Below are 23395 nucleotides of genomic sequence, written 5' to 3' on the forward strand. Positions count from 1 at the left end.
TCATGTTTGTAAGGGAGCTTCTGTAGGAGCTGTGGAGGCCCACAGCTGCTCCCAAACCTCAGACGATCATTGACTGTAGCCACATCATTCACCACAACCTCACAATAAAGGAGCTGCCCCTGTGGATGCTTTTAAAAAGCAGTCAAAAACTGGTCTTCTGTTGAAGACTCTTTTATTGAATTGTTATTTACTTATTTTAGTTATTATTTACTTATTTTAAAACTACTTGTTTATTTTACTGCGTCTTATTTTTTTTTTTTTTGGGCACCTAATGTTCATGTTTATTTTAGCCTCTTGTGTGTAGTGCTTTGTGACCGCTTGTCCCAAACTTAAACTTTACTTATCCCCAAAACACAACCTCTGATAGTAATTACAACCTTGCTCCAACAGGGGCATTGTCCAGAAGTGGGGGTACGGGGTGGCACCAGCCCCCATGGTCACTGGACTAGAGTACTGTTAATTTTACAAGAACATGAACAGGACCAGTGTTATAGTCTAACATAGTACATTTATTATTTATACTTCTACTTTATTTCTATATTATTCTACTTTCTACCCTTACTCTATTTTATATGTAAATACGATATTACAAATATAATTCAATTTTAAAATCTACAGCTAATAATATAGGAGAGATCAGACTATCAAACAGTAATAAAGTAATTAAAATCATCTCCAGCTACAATATTACAGTGTTATAAAAATTATTAAATGAATAATCGTGATTCTGGGTACTTTAAGTGTATTTAATGATAAAACTTTTAAATCCTCAGTGTCTTTATATGGAAACTGCACTGATTTTATTACTTAGTGTTTCCCAATAAAAACTGCCAGCTGAAGGGAGGACTGAAAATCCAAGTCAAATACTAAAGTAATTATATTTTTACAAGTATTGTATAATACAAGCATAAAATACAATTGTTTATCTACATGATAACAGACCCACCCACTTATTTAGTTCACCTGTATTTTAAGACAGTTCTATCCAGTTATATTTTTTGTAAACTGGTTCATTAAATGTGAAAACTAGGACATTTATTAAAGGTAGGAAAATTTTAAGAGCTTGCTTTAAATCATATTGGGCTATATGTCAACCATAAACTTAAATGAAAATAACAAACAGTATTCCACATCCGTTTTGGAAAACAGGTATTCATCAAACCATTTTCACACTCTCATAAACTGTATTAGAGCACAGGGATCTGCAATGCTTTCTACTTTCATTTGCTGTCTACATTATATTTTCTGATTTCCTGTGAATCCCTTCTTGCTTTGTGCCACCCCATTTAAAAAAAACAAAAAACCCAGAAACATCCTTTCACTACATCACACTGTTCCTAAGTAATCGGAAGGGGAAGAGGCGATTTCATTGACTTTTCCTTATTTATACGCCTTTTAGTCTCCAAGTTCATCTCTTAAGTTCAACGAGATACTACACAAGAAAGTTTGGTGCCCACAGTGCTAATAATCTTTGTCTTAGTCTAGAACTAAGCACTAAACTCGTGAAATGCATACAGAACAGCTTACTATCATCAAGTGCATCAAAACAAAATCTTAAGTTGACGGGTTCACCATAAGGCCAAATGTAGTAAATAAAAATAACCAGAAAAAAGAAAGAAAATTTAAGGATGTATCATGTGGGGGGGGGGGGGGGGAACGATATTCTCTGTGATCAAAGTTGTAGGTTTCTTTAGGAAACATAAACAAAAAACTAAGAAGAAGAACAATATATGTTGGTGGTGAAACTTAATCTAATAGCTTTGAATGAAAATTTCAGGCTATGTGAAGAGCCATTTTGCACATAAAAGCTTCTATTTGAGGGAATAGGATGGTTCGTAGTTCGTTTATGTTTTCTATATTGCTTTTCTACAATTATTTTCCAGTGAGCCAACCCTGGCTCATTCTCGGTCCCTCCGTGCCACCCCATTAAACCCCCCCTGGAAACGCCCCTGCTCTCCTGTGAGTTATGTCAGTTTATAAAGAAGTCTCGTTGTATTAAGATTACTTTTTGTGAGTGTGTGTAATAACATTACTTCAGGGCCTTAAGCGTACCTATCTCTGGGGTCAATCCATGAAGTTTGCCGGGTGTTGTGGTCGATGAAAAACACTCTGCCATCGTAATCCCGGGCTTCCTCCCAGCCCGCGGGCAGCGGCAGTTCCGAGCTCTCTCTCCGCTTTCCGCCGCTGACCCACGGCATAGCGTCGAGACGGTGAGAGGGCTGCAGCCCCCTGCCCTGCTTTATCCCCCTGAAAAAGTCGCTCCTCACTGCATTACAACCAATCGACCTGGACGCGCTGGAGAAAAGAGACGCAGATACAAAACTTTCCACTGGAAAAAGTCCCACCGGGGGTACATCCACTTTCCTCCTCTTCTTTCTACAACCCTCCAAAATCAGCGCGGCGGGGCTCTCTCAGTGCTCGTTTCTCCATGTTCGCTTTCTCCGCCATATTTCATTCCCCGTGTCCATATTCGGGAGCGGATTAGCATACGTACGACGGAGCCAGCTCCCCCTGTCCAATGAGGAAACTTCAGAGCTCAACACTTTCATTAAAGCTTCACGGCGCCGCGAAAACACACCGTATAAAATAAACTTAACGTTTCATTTTAATGTTAATTCAGCTAACGGCTGTGATTTAACTGAGGCTGATTTAGCTAACGCTGCGACACAAACCTGTTGATTCACTCAAAGTTTCTCAAGAGTAGCTTCTGTTTGTGTGTATAAAATTTAAATCAGTAATGTTTAAAGTTATTATTAATATAAGACAGTTATAAAAAGATAATGTTAATATAAATTCTAGGGAAACACGCTGCTGTTTGAAGGAGCCGTTTTTAGTGGTGCAGCTGCGCCACCTCTTGGCCTTAATTGGTACTGCAACAGCTCATACACCGGCCACCCAGATCAACTTCCTGGCGTTTAAACTGTTTTACAGTCATTCTTACTTAAGTAGCTAAAAGTAGATTAAAATATATCCAAATTACCTAAAATACGCAACTATCTTCTTGTAGGTTTTCCCTTTTGTTCCCAAAGATCATCTGCCTCCATCTCACCCTCTCCTTTGCATCCTCATCTGTCACACCAACCCTCTGCATGTCCTCCTTCATTACATTAATGAATGTTCTGAGCTCTTCCTCCTTTCCTCCTGCTTGGAAGCTCCATATTTAACATGCTTGTCCAATATATCCACTATACCTCCTCTGTACTTTACATACTATACTAGTATAGTATTGTATGTACTAAACCAAATCATTTCAGGCTTGCCTCTTTAACTTTGTCTCCAAATTGGTCAATCTAAGAGGTCCCTCTGAAATACTCATTTCTTATATTCCCTCCTGGTTTCTCCCATTTTCAGCGAGTGAAAATTAAAAATTTACAATTAAGGTTTTTGTTGCGGCTCCTCCAACCAAAGGCCGCGGCAGGCTAAACATGAGGACACAGATGACGCGCAACAATAAACGTATAAAATACACTTCTGTAACATTTGCTCCTTTTACTCCACATGCAACTGTCCAATATACAAATCAGCACATGGGATTAACTATTAAACAAATGACTGCAACTCACAATGGCTGCACTAATTACTATGCCAAATTACAACTTGGCCTATGGCATCAATTAGTGCACAAATATACAAAAAACATAAAGTTACAGTCAAAATCTATCAAAATCATTCAAGCTGCGCTCAAGCTGCAGTCAACAGAAAGTTTTGCCTCATGCTCACCCTACCTTTCTGCTCATCAACATCAGGTGCGGTGAACAGGTGAGTGCAACCACATTTATCATCTAACACGCCCCACACCCGTGCACCAATACAGTGAGTCCATTTAAACCAACCCACTTAGTCAAAAAAGAGCAACTCATATGGCTCCTACAGTTTTTATAAGCTATGATAAAATAAATGCCAATAAAGTTATTTTATTATTACTTATAAGGTATGTATTGTTTATGAAAAAACACAAGAAGTAGAATGGTACAGAGGTACATAAAACACTATATGACTAAAACAGACCAGGATCTTCTCAGCTGCGTCATAGCAAGAAGGACAAATACCTCCAATAAGTGTGTGTCTTTCTTTGTGCAGTAGTGGGGAGGGGGTCACTTACAAAACTTACAAACTATTTTGTGGTCAGCATAATTAACACTGTGCATCCAGGTAAGTTTAAAACCGTGGAAGAACAAGATAGAAAGAGGATTAGGAGGAGCAGGAAAACCAGACACTAGGTGAGACTCTCTCTCAGAGTATTAAAAAAATACTCTTTTAAACTCTGAATAATATCCCCCACCACATGCCAATTTATTTATTTTTGAAGGATATTTGGCGGCCTCTGTGGGTAAGAAGGGGAACTGCAACTACACTTTTTCATATTTTCAGTGACAGAAATTAAGTTGGATGTGTAATGTGACATTCTTGGCCAGGATCATCATGAGTAACTTGTCTATAGCTGCAGAGACGTCCCTTTAAAGCTGAGATTAAGCTTGTTTCTGGTATGGTTTGGTATTCCTTAAGTGTTTGTGAGGACATCACAGCAGTCAGCTGAGTGTTTTCTTCTCTGGAGCAGGAGGAGTTTGGCAGCCCGGGGATGTTATCTGTGCATTTCTGTTTGTGTGTTTGTTTGTGGTTTGTACGGCTGTCTATGAGTTTATGAACGGGAAACATTTTCTCACATCTCAGCTTTGATCTATTGCCTCCTACGATCATTTCCCACAACCATGCAGTGTTCATACGAGAGCACACAATAAGCTGCTCTGTTGTTTCAGATGTAGTCACATGCAGCAGAGCCTGACTGTGAGCAGCTATCCCACCACGAGGAATATGACAAAAATATTCATATATTTTTAAATTTAACTTAAATGGTTATCAGCAAATCTCAGCATTGCTGTCCTTACATAACATTTTTCACTGGTAATAAATCACTCGAAGGCCAAGTTGTGCAACACTGCCTTTATGATCCTCTAACACTGAAGTGTTTTTCTAACCAGGCTACTCATGGCTACAGGAAAAAACCTTTGAGGACAGAGATGAAGGGCTTCAGTGGCAACTAAGTTTATGACAAGAGTGTTTAGCATTTGCAAATAATAAGCTGAGTTTGCTGTAGTATGTGGCACCTTGTTCATATGCTTGTACCCAGTTATTGCTGGACTGCAGGATGCAAACTGAACTTCAAGCACTTTTTGTTTTTTTTCTCAGTATAAACACAATTCTGTTGACATTTAATGACATCCCTTATGGCATGCAGTTTTGGAACAGCATATAGGAATGGTCTTGTAAAAATCGTGGCCATCTCTGCCTCTGCCCCTGCTGCCCATTGGCACAGCAGCAAGCGCAGGAGGACCACAAAGGGGAGGGCCATGTGGGTCCCCCTCTCCCTCCAGCAGCAGAAGATGTGTGCTCCTCTGAGTGGGAACTGTTTGAGAACGAGCTCCAAACCTCAGAGCTAGAGCGGTCAACTCTAATTATCAGGTGTTTTGAGCAGCTCCTGTCCCGACTGCACAGCGACAGGCCTCTCCATCTGAAGTGCAGCCAGAGAAGGAGAAGAAGAACTCTTGTGGCTCTGTCAAGCGTGGAGGCCAGGAAGAGGGGGAGAGAAACATGGACACGTGCGCCTGCGCTTTGGAGCTGCTGGGGATGCTGGTCTACGTTGGAGCATGGCTGTGCGCTTTAACCACCACTATCTTACCGCAGTGGCTGACCATGAGCACTGCGCTGCTGCCTGTGGAGAGCTACGAGCTGGGCCTGTGGGAGACATGCGTGGTCCAGGACGTTGGAGGGATGGAGTGTAGGGCTTATGACAGCCTGCTGGGCCTTTCCACAGACCTCAAGCTGGCCCGCATCCTCATGTGTGCTGCCCTCGCTGTGGGCATGCTGGGAATTCTCGTGGGAATACCCGGACTCGACTTGGTCCACAGTTGTAAAGAGGACAGCGATCAACAAACCAAGAGGATTTTAATTATCACGGGAGGGGTGCTCGGGATGGTTTCTGGGGTTCTGTGTCTGATTCCAGTGTCCTATATGGCACATATAGCAGTGATGCATTTCTTTGATGACAAAGTGCCTGACGTGGTGCCTCGGTGGGAGTTTGGAGACGCTTTGTACTGCGGCTGGGCAGCAGGATTTCTCCTCGTAGTTGCCGGCGTGATCTTGATCACCTCTTCCTCGTGCTCTCAGGTGGAGCCTCAGCCTGTGCTGCAGCGGCGGTACCAGGTGATGGGCACAGGTGTAAATTACAGGAAGCGCACAGAGTATGTTTAACAGATGATTTACCTGTGTAGAGACTGAAATCACAACACAATCACCTGTAGAACTGCACGTCGGACCGCTTTACAGCAATGATGTAAACCACCGAGACAACATACGGTGTAATAGTTATTTTTAAAAATGGATCAAAGACGGTGACATTTACACCTTGTTTCAGCCCTTTTACACGACTCACCTGCACAATCAGACATTATAAGACGATCTGCTGTGATCAGTAAGAATAAATCTATTTTATAAAGATATGTTTTATAAAAGGCCTTTTTATCCATTACTCTGGAGTGGTTTCAGAATCTTTCTCTTACAGGAAAAATATAATTTCAAGCCTGTTTAGCAGGACTCTTAAGCTTTTTAAATGCTGTAATTGTCAATTATTCTTAGTCTGTAAACATACAGAATAACTCTTAAAGCACAAACTATTCTTGAGTTGCACACTGAGATGATTCACATAAAGAATTTTTATTGCAATCCTGGTGAAAAATGGCTCTTCTTTTCATTAAAAAGGGTAAATTTCCTGCATTTGTTAATGGAATATATTGCTCATGTGTTAAAATGTTTTCTGAAGCCATGAGCAGGTTTGACTCCAGTTATGTCAGAGGTAGAAACATGGCTGCTCTTTTCCTCAATCCCTCATCAGCCCCCCCTGCTCGTCTGTGACTCTCAGGCGACCGAATGGGACTAAAAACCTGTCCGTTGGTTTGTCAGGTGTGTCTGCGGCGGTGGAAACACAGCTTGAGTCTAATTCCACAAGATTTCCTGGTCACTCGCTGAGCTAAGCTGTGTTTAATGAACGCATTAATGGGCACTGTGTACTGTGAAGAATGTAGCACAAGCTGACATAATTACACAAATTTGCTGAGGTCAGAGGGTGCCACCGCGCTCTGCCATCCATAACTGTCTGTGTCATTTACATACGCTCAAAGTACATTGACATAACGTGTTATTGCATGGGAGGATGAGGATTTATAAACCTCCATGGTTGGTGCATGTCTGTGGAGTTAGTTCTTATAGGATGAAGCTAATGAGAGATAATGAAGTTGTCACAGAAGCATATGTTACCTGAGGTGCCAATGACATGCCAGACTTTGCTCCTGAAGAGGCTAGCGGTGGTTCTGAGGCCCACTGAGAGGGACCCTCCTGTCCTCCGATGCCACGTAGTGTCCCGATGTGTGGGCATCAGGGAGGCATAAAAACAGCTGCAGATATTTTCTTTTTGCTTCATTTACTGTAAATGCCACTGAAACATCAAGGAAAATGATATGTCTTGTGTAGAGGGGTTGATAAGCAAACATGACCCAAACCATGACCCATTCTGGCAGTTCAGATGGAGATAAAGATCATCCAAGTTTCTGTTTCAATGTTACATGATGGAAACTAAAGTTTTGCAATACATGACTCACTCTTAAGCAAGACTTTCTATTTTAACCATTAACAAAACCATTTAACTATTTTCTGCACCTGATGTTTCGATTTTACTGGTAAAGTGTTGAAGCAGCAACTGTGAAATAGCAATAATTATATTTTATCACAGTTAAACATAAAGAATATCAGTTCATTAATATCATAAATATCAGCAAAATACAGAATTGCACTACCAAGTGCAGTTAAAGTAGAAAAAATAAAAGCACATGCATGATACCCAAAGGAATCCTGAACTGAAATCTCTGTCTGAAAGTACTTGAACCTTAGCGTGGGCTTTGAGAAAAATGCTATATACTTGATGTTTACTATTAAGAATTATGTTTAGCCTTTCTTTCATTTATTTTTTAAAGTTATTCATATTTTAAATCAACCATTCATCAACTGCTTATAACTACAGTTTAATAGCTATTTTTTAAGCTAACAATTTCAACTGCTAATCTATACTTTAAGCTAACAACATTTTATCTGCATTTTGAGCTTCATATTTCAACTTTTAATTCATTGGTAAGAGTTTCAATTGGTAATAATATAAGAAAGCAAATGTAATTATTTACCTAGGCGTTTAGCTATCAGTTTCAGTTGCTAATCAATATTTTGAGACAACGTTTTTTCCACCGCTGGCGACACATGAACAGGCACAGAATAATAAAACTATTTTGGTCTTGATTACTGAAGGGTATTGTGGCAATTCTTCAGGAAAATACAGCTCCTTTAAGATATAATTGCTCATCTAGAGTTTTATTACAGATCTTCTGCAAGTAAAATCTCATATCATGGGGTGAGATGTTATCCAGCTGCGGTTACCTTTGGGTTTAATTCTACAGACTTTGATATGACACATTTGCAATCAGTCTTCTTATCAGTTTTGTTCCATAAAACATAAAATACTGTAAGTGATAAAGATAGATGACAAAGCACAACAGCTTTATCTGCTAAAGGATATGTACAGTACAAGTGAGATAGGTAGGTAGGGTTTGTTGAGACAGACGAAAGTTGTAGACAAAGAATTATTTACTACTTTTTACAGGCCTGTTTTTTTAATAATAAAATTTGTTTATACCCAATTCAAATAGTAGTTTTCTGCAGTATTTAGAGCAGCTCTACTAGTCATCCACTTCTGAGCCTTGCGTTTCTGAGTGCTGTGCTTGTCTGAAGAGGGCTTTTTGTTCTCCATCAGCTAGCCGCCTCCAGAGAGGTACAGCCAGCCACAGGGCCAGTATGTGTATGAGTGCCTTCCATGGTAACAATCACCCCAATGAAGCAGCCCCCTCTTCACGCTCACATGCCTGCTCTCGTCAGCCTCCTACCCAGGTCACGTGTGCGGGTCAACCTGGCCGACTCTCACCCCTCCTTAGGACTCCTAAGAAGCCACACCTTGAAATGTTATGTCGCCTCCCACGGGCTTGTGTGGCAATAACACTGATCATAACAGTTCTTACATAAAAGCTGAGGCCACTAACACACACACACACACACACACAGAGCACTCCTCGGTAACAGAGATAAAGTTTATTATTACTTTTGTAGATAAGCAGCCATCCCTGAACTTCAATCCTGTAGCTTTAAAAGTCACATAAACCTAAAATAGAAACTATAGGGCAAATAGTCACTGGCTTTTATTTTCAGTACAGTGAAATCTTTGTTTTTATGGTAAAATTACGATTGATCAATATTCCTTGTATGTTCACAAGGAATTTTAGAATCTGTTATCTCTTTGTTTTGGTTTTCTGGTTGAGATATGGCAAGTCAGTCTTCCTTTTAGTTCCAGTATCAAACCAAGCCTCTTTTTAAAAAATACAAAAGAAAACAAAAAGGCCTAAAGTCAGTCTCCCTTCACAGATTTCATTCTCTTGAGTTTTATTCACTGTGAAAGGCAGCGTTATCCATGCCTGCTCTATTTACCAGTTCAGATTTGCGTGGCAGTGTTGTCACTGTCCAGGGGCCATTGAGCTGGTCGCCAGGGCCCGCTGTGCTCACGCCCCACCAAGCGTACCTGTAGCAAAAGAAAAGCAGGCCACTTAAGAGTGTCGCAACGGAGGCGCAGAGGCCCACTCCAATGGCTGAGCCAACTCGCTGGCTGACAGGAGGAGCAGGAATTTGGAACTCAGGAGGAAAGTCTATGGTGCTGTTTTTCAGCACAGAGTTCATGTTCCACGCCAGTGGCACCAAGGAGGACGTCCCTGTGAGCAAATACAGCGCCCCCGCCAGCAGGAAGACCAGCCTGATGCTCCTGCGATCTTCAACAGAGAAGTAGGCCATCCTCACCGCCACTGCAGCACAGATGTTCGCGGCAAGACCAAAGATGGCCGCGAGCATCATCAGCACCTGAGCCACGGGGATCTCCACGGGAAGAAAGCTGTCCGAAATGCTGATGCTTCGACAGTTCTCCATATCGGGAAGGACATGACTGTAGAAACACATCCTCCAAATACCAACCCAGGCCTCACCAGAGCTGATGATTGTCGCATTGCCTACTCGCCAGAGACGCCACTCGTTGAGGCCGGCGGTGGTCATGGTGAGGATCCATGCCAGGAATCCAACTATCAGGCCCAGGAACTGCCAGTGAGCCGTGTGAGTGAGGTAAAGCATTGTTGTCCAGCGTGACCACTAATTCTCAGAGCGACCGATCGCTGGAGCCATCACTCCTGCTGAAAAACAACAACACACACAGGGCCGTGGTAAGATGACCTGTGCGCTTCTCATGTACAAGTTAAGACTATGGCGTTATTCTTAAATATTCATAAAGGGTATTTTGATTTGAAAAGAGCTCTGAGGGAACCTTTAAAGGGTTTGGTTACCACATTTAAGTCAGCATATTATTTCCATCCACAGTCATTTAAACTTGGTGGTACACGAAGACAGTGGTATGATATGAAGCTGGAAGCTGGGTTGCAAAGTGGTATTTTTCCCATATACAAGAACTCATTTTAAACTAGACCTGAACCAGGTTCAGCTCATAATTTGTTTAGTGATTACATTTAGCTAACCATACATTGATTCTTTTTTTGAGGCTAATAATTTATGAAGTTACTATTTTTTCCATTACTTTTAATGACTACTTCAAGTGTCGCTCTTTATTATGTTTATTGAACACTCAAAAAAAAATTTTTAACTCATTGTTTGTCCAACTGATTCAGTAAAGGACTAGATGTTACAATCCCTGACAATGCATTGCTTTAACGGAGAAAATCTTGGAGTGTTATGAGGAAAAGCAGCCCAGAAACTTTACCAGCGGCAAACATCGTTGTGTGCCTCAACTTTCGTTCTTTTACCCAAGCTAATCTGCCATTTTTCCTTGGTTAGGTTTAGGGATTAGAGATGATCTAAATTATCATATTAAAATTTGGAACACATCGTCAGTAGTGGACGTTGGATTCAATGGGTGTTTTGCCCATTATCACTAGACACCCTCATCCAAGGAGGCCCTGCCAGGGTTGATCAGGCCCCGGAGTGTGTCACTGGTTTATGTTAAAATTGTTCTTTCTCTTCTGCTTTCTGCTGTTTAGTTTTCTACAGGTTTATTCTATCTATTCAATGCAACTGAAAAATACTTACCTCTTTAACATTTATGGAGCCTCATTTCTTCAAAGGGACAGAAAAGGTGATAGAGAGAAGTAAGACAAGTAAGTCAGATAAGATGGGAGAGAGCAGAGACAGAAGGGGGGCGCCTGATCTGGCTTCCCACACCTTCGGGCTGTACAAAGTGAAAAAGTGAACAGCATCTTGAGCGCTGATCCACCAATCTCACTCAGATGTTAATCTAAGTTGCAGTTTTGTTCACCTACAAACACCAGCCTAAAAATGTGACACACTGATTGCCAGTGCGGAGTTTCCTTTTCACTGCAGTTTTTGTCTTTGAAAAAAAAAAAAAAATCAGGTGAACACTTTGACAAATAAAGAACCATTTCAAAATTTTGCCGTGATCTTTTTGTATCTGTGCGTTGATTTTCTATGCAGTGTTTCTCACTATACATACAGTACATGCTGTAGGTGAAAACTGCTGCATTTTATTTTGCAAGATACTTGAGTTTTTGACCAGGATCATCACTTAATTTATGTTTAGAGCTGTGAGAAACTGAGCCACAGCTTCTGGAAATGTGTTCAAACTTTTGAGAAAAACTGTAATAAACATTTATCTAATCTGTTCATCCATATTATCAGGCATTGATTTGATCTTTTAATCTATGCTCTCAGATAAGAATATCAACTGTTAACTCACAGCTTCTACCTTTTATCCATGATTTTGTCAAGCCTGAAACATTTCAGCTGCTAATGATATTTTTGTAGGATTTTTATTGTCATTTCAACAGGATTTTCTGTTTATCAAATGTTTTTCCACTTATGTGAAAAGCTTTCCGCTCCCATTACACCTTCAGTTAATTCCAGCTTTTTATTACTATTTTTTATTCTCTTAATTCTCAAATTGTAATTTAGTTTATCTGATATTAATATGAGCGTGTCCTAACTTTGGCTACAGCAGAAACATCTTCTCATGCCAAATACAGAGAACAGAAACTAGTCAGTGTATTAGAATATTTAACCTGTTGTTGGAGATACTTTGATAACTATGCAAACGTTCCCATTGAATAGACAGCTTGGTTAAATCCTTTTTAAAAATGTTTTTTTATGTATGCAAAGATAATGTAGCGTTACATGTTATTATATTAGTTAGTAGTTTAGCTTTTTATTCACTCCGCTCATCCTGAACTACTGCACATGTTCTTAAAGGTAGTCTTTGTTTTCTTACGTTAACAACGTGGACATTGATTGACTTCTATAATAAAGCAGCTGCTGGACACAGGCATTAAGCATATATTAGCAAATATTCAGATTATTGACATTTAAGAATAACAGACAGCAATTAAAGCCACATTTCTTCCACGCATCTGCACTTTAGGTCACTAATTCGACTAGGTTCTGCTAAGATACGATCGGTTTAACATCTTCAGATTCAGTATGTTAAGGAGAAAGACGTTACCTTCAGATGTTTCAAGGACAGTTCTGCCAGTTATTGTGAAACTAGGAACAAAGCTACAGTGGAAACGAGGAGAGAGCTCGTTTTATTGTAGCCGTACATACCCGTCTGTGCCAGCGCTTCTGTAGTTAATGATTGTTCATTCAAATCTTCAAACCACTCCTAATAATAATTATTTGACTCACCTAGATGCGCCTCACCTTATTAATAAAGATCGAATCCTTCCGTAGATGTAGCGTGATTAGCTTTGGTTATGTGACGGGGCTGTTAAATACGCTCCCTGCCATGTAAGAGTGTTTATCAGTAGAGAGAGGAAGGTGTGGTGGAGTTAATGAATGACACCAGAGAGAAGAAGACCTCAGTCAGACTCTACAGCAGACTCTTTTATTTGACAGAAAGGAGCACAGCTGATAAAGTTTTTAAGACATTTAGGATGTAGAAGTGCACGAAGTGTGTGAAACTGTAACAAAATGAAATGTGCAGGGAAAAAAAAAAATGTTCTCCAGTATCTGGGAGACAGATTTAGTCCATAGAGTCTGAAATTTGAAGGTCAAGGTAAAAAAAAAGCTCTTTATCTCCATATCCGTTTGCATAATCATCAACTTGAACATCTTTTAGTGTTGAAATTCAACTTCTGCACCATGAAAAACAAAACCGCGGTGACGTGAGAAGACGACACACAGAAACACCTGGTCAACACGTGGTGACATCATCCTGTGGATTTTTACACTTTTCTGCCTGTGAATAAATCTAAAAAGCGCTCTGAAGAATGCGACCTGCAGAAGTGGACTGAAGAGTGTGTGCAGTGGTTCTTGGCGCACTTCAAATGTGATGTTTCAAGCCGGGACGTCAAGTGCTGCTTCTGTTTAGTGATATTAAACACTCTCCTGTCTCTGCAGGTGCGTGCATTTTCATCTCGAGGAAGTGTTTCTTAATGGAGGAAAGCAGGGGCACGGATATTTTATTAAAAAAAAAAAAAAAAAAAAAAAAAAAAAAGGCCACTAGTTTGAGTGTAAAAGGTAAAGAATGATGAATTTACTGACATATTTAGCCAGATTTGACAGATCACGTGACATTATTTAAACTTGATAAATACTCTTAAATGCTCAGTGCGTAGCACGCATCAGCTAAATCGGTTGAAGATAAAATACTGTCTCCTCCAGATTCAAAAGGCTATAATAAATTACTAAAAAACCCATAAGAAACAAAGCAAAAATGTCATAAAAGGGAATTAGGTACAGTGGTTGGTTGATGACACAAAAAAAAAATAAAAAAAAAAAATACCAGCATCTTTACAAAAAGAAACAAAAAAGTTTTGTGGAGTTTTTTGTGGTTGTGATGTACACACATGCTCATGCTCAAGTCAGGAAAATGCACCAAATAGGCTGTTTATGTGCAGTTTCTTAACTATGCTGCCATCTGCTGGCCACAGTGCTCATGTGCAGCCGAAACCACGTGACTCTCAGACCCAGCAGTGTCGCTCTGTCCTCCTCAGAGGGCCAGCCGCTGCTCTATGGGCAGGCTGTCCATCAGACACTTCAGCTGCTCCTCGCCCAGCTTGATTTTATCCTCGAGCTTGCGCTGCTCGATAATGAGCGCCGACTTCATCTTCACAAAGTGCTCGTAGTCCGCGAGGCTGTCCTCCTGCAGGTAGCTCGCCAGGATCTCGTAAACCACACCCTCTCGGCGGTCCAGGTTCTCCTTCAGCTCCTTTGCGTCCTCGTGCTGTCGGATCAGCAGCTTCCTCTTCTCAATCAGCGTTCGCTGATGAAGAGGAAAGAGAGAGTGTGAAAGGATGTATATTAACTATCCCATATCAAATTATTCATTTGGTATCGATGCATCTAAATAAATCGTTACAAAAACAAAATTAAACAAAAGAAGCCAGTTTTAAATCAAATGTGACCGTTTGGAGCCTCATTTGGATCAAACATGCCTTCACACCCATAAGTCTTGAATGGTCAAAGTTCAAAAACTGTAACAATTAATATCCTAATTAATGGATTGGTTAAATTGTATGTCCAGCATCTGTTTGAGTTTGCAGGTTTCCATCAAAGAAAAGCTTCAACTTGTTAGATGTTCCTTCCAGTAGCTCCACAGATGCCTTAAAGCTCTTGATGTAATGAGAACAAAGGGTTCAGATAGACCTACTTTCCTTTATCCTCTGTCCCCCGCCCCCAAACACTGAACCTGAAGGTGAGCCCAGCACACGCTGCATCCTGTGTGAGCCTCTGAAGTACTGCCTAATTATTTATACATATAGTTTAGTCAAATCTGAATAAAAGTCCCACCTGACTTACTCAATAAATACAATAAGTGAAACATTTTATGAAGCCATGCAAAACTTTCCATTCATATAATGATTAAAAAAAATTGTTTTAATAGATTTATAAGCCCTCAAAGTACATCAAAAATATAACTTTAAAAAAAAAATAAAAATCTACCTTTTCTAGCTTTCATAAATTAATATGAATAAAATTTTCAAGGCTGAAAAACAATATTAAACCCCAAAACCAAATCAATTACACCCACTCCAAGTAACAACAATGCAAAGCCAAAATCTTGCTTTTGTTCAGCGGTTTATCTTTAACTCTGATTTAAGCAGGATTTTCAAACATAAGGCCCTGGGGCCAGAATCAGCCCAGCAAAGACTTCAGTCCCGCCCACTGGATGGCTTTGGAAAATGTGACAGAGAACAGAGATTTTGGATTTTAACTCTATTTTCAGAAGTTTTACAGTTTTTCCTGCAGTTCCCTGCAGTTACTGATAAAGACCTCCTCCAAGGCCATTAATGCTACACCAAAGTAATTCAGTCATAAACATTTAATTCTTTAAAATTAAGCCCAAAGAGTTATACTGACAGATTTCTGTTAAAATTGCACTTCTTTTTTTACATATAAGAAAGCTCAGGTATTAAATGTGTAGTTTAACTGCTGTACACTGGCAGAGAGGTCATATCACTGATTAAAGTGGGCTGGATGCAGCCCGTGATGTTTGACATCCCTGATGCAGAGGAACAGAAATGAGCACTGGTACCCTGAATGCTTTATTACTGGAGGAAATCTGAAAAAGTGCATATGGTAAATTCTTCAATGGCATGTAACTCGCAAACTTTTCTTAACATGCAGGTCAAGTTTAGCATGGCTTCATGAAATAGACTGACCTCTTCCAGCTGAACACTCACACTGAGCTTCTTCCATTCATTTTCCACCACTCGTTTGTGCCTGAAGTGGAACTTTATCTAAAATAATTCCTGAAGGTTTGCTCACCCTCTCCTCTGGCGTAGCATCCTCCTCCAGACTGTTGAGGGCGTTCTCCACTCTGGCCAGGCGGCCCGATAGGGACAGCAGAAGGCTCACCACTTTATCCAGGTCCCCCACAAACATCTTGAACTTGTCCAGCTCGTTGGGTTTGCAGACCTGTTGGACCTGGGCTTCCACCTCTTCTCCCAGAGCGTTGTTGTCCAGGATGTCCTCTTGAAGACTCTCCCGGGCCTCCCGGAGCACCTGGAGCTTCTTGCTGAGGCTGTCGATCAGCTCTTGCTGCAGGAAGGATGAAGTTGAGAGATTAGTCCAAAAGAGTGCGAAGGGTAAAGCTTTTTAACTAGCAAACTCTGGTTTCTGGTACCTTCTTATTGGCCAAATCATTGTCCAGCTCATCTTCAGAGTCCTCCTCCTCCTGCTCCTGGTCCTGCATGCCCTTCATCTTGATAAGGAGCTCAGCTTTGGGAGCAGACGTGCTGTAATATGCAGAGCTGGTCACCATCGAGGTAGCCGCTGCCATGCTGTCCTCCTTTTCCCTGAAATAAATTCAGTAAGAAACTCAGAAATGCAGAAAAGCATGAAAAGAGCATTTTCCAGGAAGTTTCACCTCATGACTAACAAGTATATGCAGACACAATCAGCTTGAACAAGGTGTGTTAAACAGGTAAGTGACTGACTCACAAGTTTAAATATGCCATAAAAGCAGCTTCACGACTGCGAAGATGATGGGAGTCGGCGCTTTTTCATGTGGGTGCTTGCTTGTAAGTAAAATTTAAAATTGAGCACAGGAGTCGCTTTTGCAAGGGGAATACAAAAATTTAAAGGGACAGTTCACCCCTAAATCAGATTTACAGTTAAGTCTGTAAGTATCGGAATAGTGAAACCTTTTTTTGTACACTAACACGGTGTAGAGTGAGATTATTAAAGCTGAAAAAAAGGAAGAAAATAATTTCTTTTCCAGACATCTCTACAGCCACTGACTTTAACACTGGGCAACTCAAACCAAAGCCTTCCCAAACTTTACGATGCCGAGGCAAAGTCCAAATCTGAAAAATTTCATTGTGCTGCTCAGAGCTTCAAATCACATCTCCAAGCATCACAAGACTAAGATGAAGCACTGTGATTTTTCTTGGTGATGCAAATTCTACAGTAACAGCTTCAGTAACAGTAACAGCCACTGCTCTATTATAGCTTAAAATTAAATGCAACCTCTCCTCCCTTTGCTGTTGTAGCTGTGTGCGCTCAACAGGGGGCAGTGTGAAAAACAACTGTTGGAACAACTGAACAACCGTTAATGTGAGGTACTCATAATGTTGTTGGTCCTTCATCTGCTGAAAGACCGCCAGCTGCTGTCTGAGCTTCTCCTGCTGCTTTTTTCACATGAGAGGATTTTTTCCATCCTTCTTCCCTTTTGTAGTTAATACAGCTGCCCCTCCTTTTCCTGTTCAAGCCAACTTTTCAACCAATCAGCATTCTGCCTGCACGCAGACTCTATAATCATCAATAATTTACTTTTACAAATCCACATGAAGGAGTGCAGAGAAGACAAGGAGGACAGGAAGTTGGATACAAGAGGTGTTTTTTCAGTTTTTAAAAAACATATCCAGTACAGGCTTAAAGCTCCTGAAACGCTACCAGTGCGACATGAAGTGACACAAAAAACAAAACCGTGTCAGAGATGAACTGAAAGGCCTGAAAGTTGACTGGCTGAGAAGCTGGCTTGAACAATGAAAGTGAAAGACAAGTTCACCAAATTAAATTTAGTTTTAAAAAGGTCACAGACGCTGTTTGTAGTGGTCAGTTCTACTCAATTATGACTGAATCATTTCTGCTGTCTTATCTGCAGTGGAACAAGGCTAAAGAACCAACAGCCCGGTTCTTCCTCATTCTTCTGACACTGCCCCCTGGTGACAGCATACATGAGTAGCACCTATGGATGACCTCGAGGCTCACCTTTCCTCAGCGGGCCGGGAGTTTGTCTGCTTCGGCTGGACCTTCCTGCGCTGGTGAGCTTCTTCCACCAGCTGCTCCCCTTGAGGGAAGATGCCCTCCATCAAGTCCATTGTGGTCTTCATCTTGCTCTGATCCAGAATATCTGCTAGTGACTTGTCCTTCCCCATGATGTCCCTGGCCAGCTCCTCTCTTTTCTGATCCTCTGCCTTGGACACTCCTGTGTTTGTCGCCGATTTATTGCTGCTGGACACGTCTGTGGGTGGCAGCGGTTGGAGGTGATCTCCTATAGTCGTCATGTATGCGTCTCTCTGGGGCATCTGTTGCTTTTGAGGGTGTGGGACGCCATCAGGCTCCTTCTGCCTGGTGAAGGCGCAGAAGACAGAGTCTTGACCCGCAGGTCCGAGGCTGCCGAGCCGGGTCACGGCGTGCCCCTCAGCTTCAATGGCAGGGGGGTTGCTGTGCTGCAAAAATGGTGTATTTTCCTTCTCTGCATTTCCTCCCGAGTGCACAATCCTGATGGGCACTTTTCTCACTGCAGAGCTTTGGTTTTCTATCACATGCTCCATCCTGAAAAATCACAGAGAGAGAAGAAAATTTCCACTTAGACAAGAAGAAAACGTCCTGTTGTGGTTCTCTCAGCCATGAGCTGATTTAAAGTTTCATTGCATGATGGCAGAGGAGAGTTTTTCCATGCCCAGTGTGCTCAGATATCTGAGACCTCTGGACTCCTCCCATCACTTTCTGTGGTACTGTACAGTCATAAGTTTGCAACAGATGATATCAATTAGGTCCGAATCAAGAAAATGAACAAACAGTTTCGTTTTTGGGGCTTAAGAAATGGAGGCGTTTACATTTTGAGCAGAATAATCTCAGAACTGCTTGTGCCCTGCATTGAACTACAGAGAATCCCTCTAATTTACTGCGCCTTGATAGCACTCACATGTTGACTCTACAGAGGCAGCGACTCTCAATGAGCCCCTTTGTACTTGAAGCATAAAGACGCGATGAGCGGAGGAGTTACAGTAGCTGTTCAGAATGTTGTGGAGCTTTGAAATGTGTGGGAAAAAAACCAAAACCAAAAAAAACACCCCAAACGTTACCTGTTTGAGATTTCATCCTGAAGAGAGACCGGAGGCCTGTCGCTGAGTCTCTGTGGGGAAAACTGAGGAGATGGTGAGCGGTGCCCCTCCATGCTGGCCAGCCCTGAAGGTCTGTAGGAGGACGCAGAGGGAGAGGCTGAGTGATGATGTCCTGCCCCTTGTCCTTTGCCCTGCTCAGAGTCTCCTTTAACAGTGTGGGTGTGGTTGAAGGCGGAGTTATGATCAGAGAGGGTTAAGCCTTCACTCTGGGAACCGGTGGAGGACTCGTGGGAGTCGACCTCTGGGCATCTGGGTGGAGGCAGAGGGTTCTCTAGTGCAGGGGGCTTTCTCCTGGGTCCAGAGTGCGGGTCTGTGTGACTGTGGTCCTCAGGCTGAGGGGGGGCAGTCTCTGTGAGGCCGAGAGAAACAGATGTGGGTCTGTGGTTGAGGGTGGCAGCAGCAGCTCTGTGTCTGCAGTCGGGGTCTGCTCCCGTCATGGGCGGAGGGGGTGGCGCTGAGTAATGTTCAAACTCTGCAGGCTTGTCTCTCACTTTACAATCACCTGGAGCTCTGTCAGGGAACCTGAGGAACACAAAGGAAAGCTTTTAATTACACAGCCAGGCAGCGTGGGCTATCATCAGCAGCTCAATCAAATAATACGCTGTGGCAGGGGCCTTGTTCTCCAGCAGCCACTATCATTACACCAGCACGACAAGACACACGTCTCTCCCTCTTTCTGCGGGTAACTGTTCAGCTGGCAGCCTGAGGAGGAATATTTCAGTTCCCACAAAGCCTGCAAAGAGGAATAAATAATCCTCTAGAAGCAGAAGAGCACTTTTTTTCCCTGCCTCATTCATATTTGGAGTTTTAACTCCTTGGAGTGGAAACAGTGGAGGAGGAGAACGTGATGTGTGGAGGTCGTCAGAGAGCTGAAGGTGATTATAAACAGATTTAAACTTGTAGGTGTTTATCATTAAGCATGATTCGACTCTGCAGTGCGGAGAAAACGGGTCATTAACAGAGCCATTATATACTGGGTGCAATTTGCAAAGCTGCAAGGAGAGGCATGAAGAGGCGTGGGGATTCCCCCCATCTGCCTCCGCAAAATTATTTTTTATCACAGGAATAATAAAGTATAATGTAGTCACTTAACAGTTGATGTCCGTTGGTCTGTTTTCCTCTGCCAGTTTGCTCAAAAAATAAACTTAATATGTAATTTTACCAGAAGACAGACTGCCTCTTTGGTTTTCCATGGTTATACTTGCACCACAGAACATTTAGCAAGGTTTTCAGCAGCCACTGCACTGACATACTGACACAAAGTATGAGTGAGTGAACACAACAGCCAGATCATACGCAGCGACAACCCAGCAACAAATTAACTTCAGTCCAACTTCAAGAGCAACGTAGGTTCTGCGTAGGTTCTCGGTGATCCAGGTCATGGGAGCTTGGGGAGAAAGTGACTGGACTTCTTGAAGTTTCTTGAAGACCTTTCGGCTCTCATCCGAGAATCTTCTTCACTTCTAAAACCAAATGGAGGCGGGCAAAACCACGTCTGAGATGTCTAATCAGACACTTTATCTTGGCCTTCATTAACCATATGAGGAAACCCGCACGCTGAAAAACTAGTCTGTATATTTATTACTTTGAGGATGGACTATTGTAATTGTATTGTGATTTAATCCAGCCTGGTTCTACTGCTGAGCGCTTCCTGTTAAAAGGGCGTTCTTCCTTCCCACTCTCGCAGAGTCCTTTCTAATGTGGGATTATGTGATTGTTGGGGTTTTCTCTCCAATACTGTAAAACCTTCGAGTCAAAAAATAAGGCTGCTTTAGGTGACGGTTGTTGTGAACTTGTGCTACATAAAACTAAATTGAAGTTAAAGGTTTCAGCTCCATTTAAAAGCTTTTGGTACAGATTACGATTTTTTTTACACGTGTGTATAGAGAGATGAGAGGGACCAGCCCCAAGCAGAGAACCGAGCGGTTGGCCTTTTAGCAGCAGCACACCGAGAGCAGCGCCATACATGCTTTCCACTGTCAACCTGATTTAATCATGTCTGAATGCCTTCATCACTCAGACATGATTAAAGCATGCAAACATCTAGCTGTAATAGTGTGGTTTCCTGCACACAGATTACATTTCCATACATGCTCCAATACAACCTTAATTTGGAGCATTCAGAAAACACTGACTCATACACCACGCTGCTTTAATCTGCAGATTAATCTGCCATTGTAAGATAAAACGCCGCTCCTGGTGGACAGGCAGACGCTGTAACTCAAACATCCCAATATGAATCCATACAAGCTGCAACAAGTTGCGCAATGAACAACTGCTTCCACCGGTCAAAGTGTGAGAACGTGGTAAGGTGGTAAAAAAAATAAAAATATGTAAAACTGAGGTATGATCATCAATGTTCATGAAACAGTCGCTTCTGTCTTCCACTTGTTTATTTTTTAATTATTATTTATTTTTGTTGCTTTGGTGAAATTTTGATCTAATGACCTAAAGCTTCAAGCTGCATTTATTTAAATTCTTCACAGTCATTTATTTTGGTTTTCAATGAGAGTTTTTTTTTTTAGTTGTCGTCTTTGACAAACTGTAAATAATCATAATTAAGCGCCACCATCCCACAGCCATCTTAATGTCTCAGGGCAGTTATTTGGGAAGTTATTTTGAAGCATTTATTCAAAATTTTTTTTAAAAAGGTTTTAAAAAGGTAACATTTTAGGAAGAGTGTGAAAGACTCAGTAAAAGTCTATCACATCTCACCAAAAAAACAAAAAACAAAATCAAAAAAATATAAAAAAAAGATTCTGGGGGCCTCTAGAGAGGCTCTTTCTTTCCACCAAAGGAAAAGAAAGAAAGAAAAACAAGAAATCACCAAATTTCTCCGTGTTATTACTTTGGGTTTAAAAAAAAACTTGACTTAATTATGCTATTATGCTTACATATAGAGACACCCACCAAAGTTGTGTCCTGAGCAGGAAAAACCCTGCTCATGTGTACCATAAGATTTAAAAGGCATTATTTTTTTTTATAATTTAGAGTATCTGCCATAGATAAAGAAAACATAAACAGACCCATTAAATAAGATATATTCCTTTACAAAGTGTAATAAATGACATCTGGCATTTTAGCTTGGTCACTCTAGGGCTAAAACAGACAAATATGTATTAAATAACTTACCCTATGTGATGCTTTAATCTCGTCATTTCCACTGAACAGAAGAAAAAGTGAGTGTCTGGTGGCTCTCTGTGACAGAAGGCACCTGTTGGTGTCTCTTTACACTTGTATCAGTAACAATAACTGGGTGGAGCACGAATCACTTAAGTCATCTCGCAGACTTTCAATGACAATACTATCCTCTGAGCCGTGGTTGTAATGGAAACGCGAAAGGTTGCTCAACATCGGATACTCGACACCCCCATGAGAGTTTAGGTAGTGACAAAAGACTCCTGAATAACTGGTTACAAAGCATGAAGTCACTCTCCCCACGTCACCATACATGGCTCAAAACTGAATCATAATAATCAGAGAAACCTTTCAAAACTACTGACTGGCATTTTTAAAATGATCCCATCTTGAGCTTCTATAATAATTAAAGCTAAACTACAATATTTTAGTTTTACCATCCATACATTTGAGGAAGGACGTGACAAACCGGCTGTAGCTCGGGGAAAAACACGAAACAATCAAAGCAGTGAATTTCCTCATAGACAAGGACAGGCACAACAGGTGACGCTACATTTGAGCATTTTACACAATATATCAGAGTCATTGAAAGAAAACTCATCAGCTGTCACCAGCAACACAAACAGTCACCAAGGAGCAGGATTAATCTGTCATTAATCCATTTTAACAAACACACAGACAGACATAGACAGACAGCTTCGCAGGATTATGAAGCTTAAATATAAACATACTGTATGACATATAATATTTCCACACTTATTTACAATGGAGAAATTTGTGTATATATATTTAATAACTATATACATAACTAAATCAGTCCCCTGGTCCCTGTCACACTCAGAGGTGATTAGTTAGAGAAACAGGACATATATATGATTGGTTAAGTTATTTATTTTGTTTATTATGTACTTAAATCACATACATTAATTTCATGGTGGAAATCAGTAGCTGTAATAGCTGAGATATCCCCGTCTGGATATTTGTGTTGCACGAAACAGTCCTGCATTCTCAGAATCACACAGCTGGAACTGACAAAAATCCAGTTATGCAGACTGGCAGATCTTATCGATGATAATGTCATGCCTTCGAGCTGGCCCCCTGCACTCCGGGCCCTCATATATTCCCATGCAGGGCTGAAGAAATGCTTTATTGCCGTCATGGACACTTTCAGATGCCTCGCCTACACCGCTAAGCCTCCACTAAACGACACAATAGTCAGCCAGAGAGACGGCTTATGTTGTCACAGCTGCGCC

At 41.3% G+C, this 23395-nt stretch overlaps 4 protein-coding genes across 16 annotated transcripts in view; 1 reads left to right on the top strand and 3 right to left on the bottom strand.

Moving 5' to 3' along the window:
* wwc3 (WWC family member 3) overlaps window positions 1–3825 on the bottom strand; it is a 42517-nt gene extending 38692 nt beyond the window's left edge. For 2 of the 5 annotated variants that reach the window (XM_019351581.2, XM_019351580.2), the window contains exons 1-2: window positions 3721–3797; window positions 2053–2295 (exon numbers count right to left, since the gene is read on the bottom strand). In XM_019351581.2, coding sequence (XP_019207126.1) covers window positions 2053–2295; window positions 3721–3782 — 305 coding nt within the window. In that variant the 5' untranslated portion in view covers window positions 3783–3797. Of the gene's footprint in view, window positions 1–2052; window positions 2512–3720 lie in introns of all 5 variants that reach the window. The other 3 variants (XM_005478808.3, XM_013267271.3, XM_013267275.3) reach the window with 3 other exon arrangements.
* Window positions 3826–4928: 1103 nt separating this feature from the next.
* cldn33b (claudin 33b) lies at window positions 4929–6690 on the top strand. Its single transcript, XM_005478809.4, has one exon. The coding sequence runs from the start codon at window positions 5590–5592 to the stop codon at window positions 6247–6249; it is 660 nt and encodes a 219-aa protein (XP_005478866.1). The 5' UTR covers window positions 4929–5589; the 3' UTR covers window positions 6250–6690.
* Window positions 6691–9168: 2478 nt separating this feature from the next.
* On the bottom strand, window positions 9169–12955 carry cldn34a (claudin 34a). Of its 5 annotated transcripts, none has more exons than XM_005478810.4 (2): window positions 12850–12955; window positions 9169–10319 (listed from the first exon to the last, which is right to left on the bottom strand). In XM_005478810.4, the coding sequence occupies exon 2, from the start codon at window positions 10261–10263 to the stop codon at window positions 9532–9534; it is 732 nt and encodes a 243-aa protein (XP_005478867.1). In that variant the 5' UTR covers window positions 10264–10319; window positions 12850–12955; the 3' UTR covers window positions 9169–9531. The 5 variants fall into 5 exon arrangements, with proteins under 5 accessions (XP_005478867.1, XP_005478868.1, XP_013122749.1 ...); XM_005478811.4 differs by having other exon boundaries at window positions 9169–10322; window positions 12850–12934; XM_013267295.3 differs by lacking the exon at window positions 12850–12955 and adding an exon at window positions 12653–12813 and having other exon boundaries at window positions 9169–10322.
* A 190-nt stretch (window positions 12956–13145) lies between these two features.
* shroom2a (shroom family member 2a) overlaps window positions 13146–23395 on the bottom strand; it is a 48589-nt gene continuing 38339 nt past the window's right edge. For all 5 annotated transcript variants that reach the window (XM_025903317.1, XM_025903315.1, XM_003439795.5 and 2 more), the window contains 5 exons: window positions 18966–19526; window positions 17866–18432; window positions 16277–16448; window positions 15919–16191; window positions 13146–14413 (listed from right to left, as the gene is read on the bottom strand). In XM_025903317.1, the coding sequence (XP_025759102.1) occupies window positions 14141–14413; window positions 15919–16191; window positions 16277–16448; window positions 17866–18432; window positions 18966–19526 (1846 nt within the window). In that variant the 3' untranslated portion in view covers window positions 13146–14140. The remainder of the gene's footprint in view (window positions 14414–15918; window positions 16192–16276; window positions 16449–17865; window positions 18433–18965; window positions 19527–23395) is intronic.

The sequence above is a fragment of the Oreochromis niloticus genome, linkage group LG23 (assembly GCF_001858045.2).
Source record: "Oreochromis niloticus isolate F11D_XX linkage group LG23, O_niloticus_UMD_NMBU, whole genome shotgun sequence".
In the NCBI taxonomy this organism is placed as follows: Eukaryota; Metazoa; Chordata; class Actinopteri; order Cichliformes; family Cichlidae; genus Oreochromis; species Oreochromis niloticus.

Excerpts from the sequence above, each read along its gene's own strand:
- cldn34a (XM_005478810.4), bottom strand. The coding sequence starts at position 10,263 with ATGCTTTACCTCACTCACACGGCTCACTGGCAGTTCCTGGGCCTGATA.
- cldn33b (XM_005478809.4), top strand. The coding sequence starts at position 5,590 with ATGGACACGTGCGCCTGCGCTTTGGAGCTGCTGGGGATGCTGGTCTAC.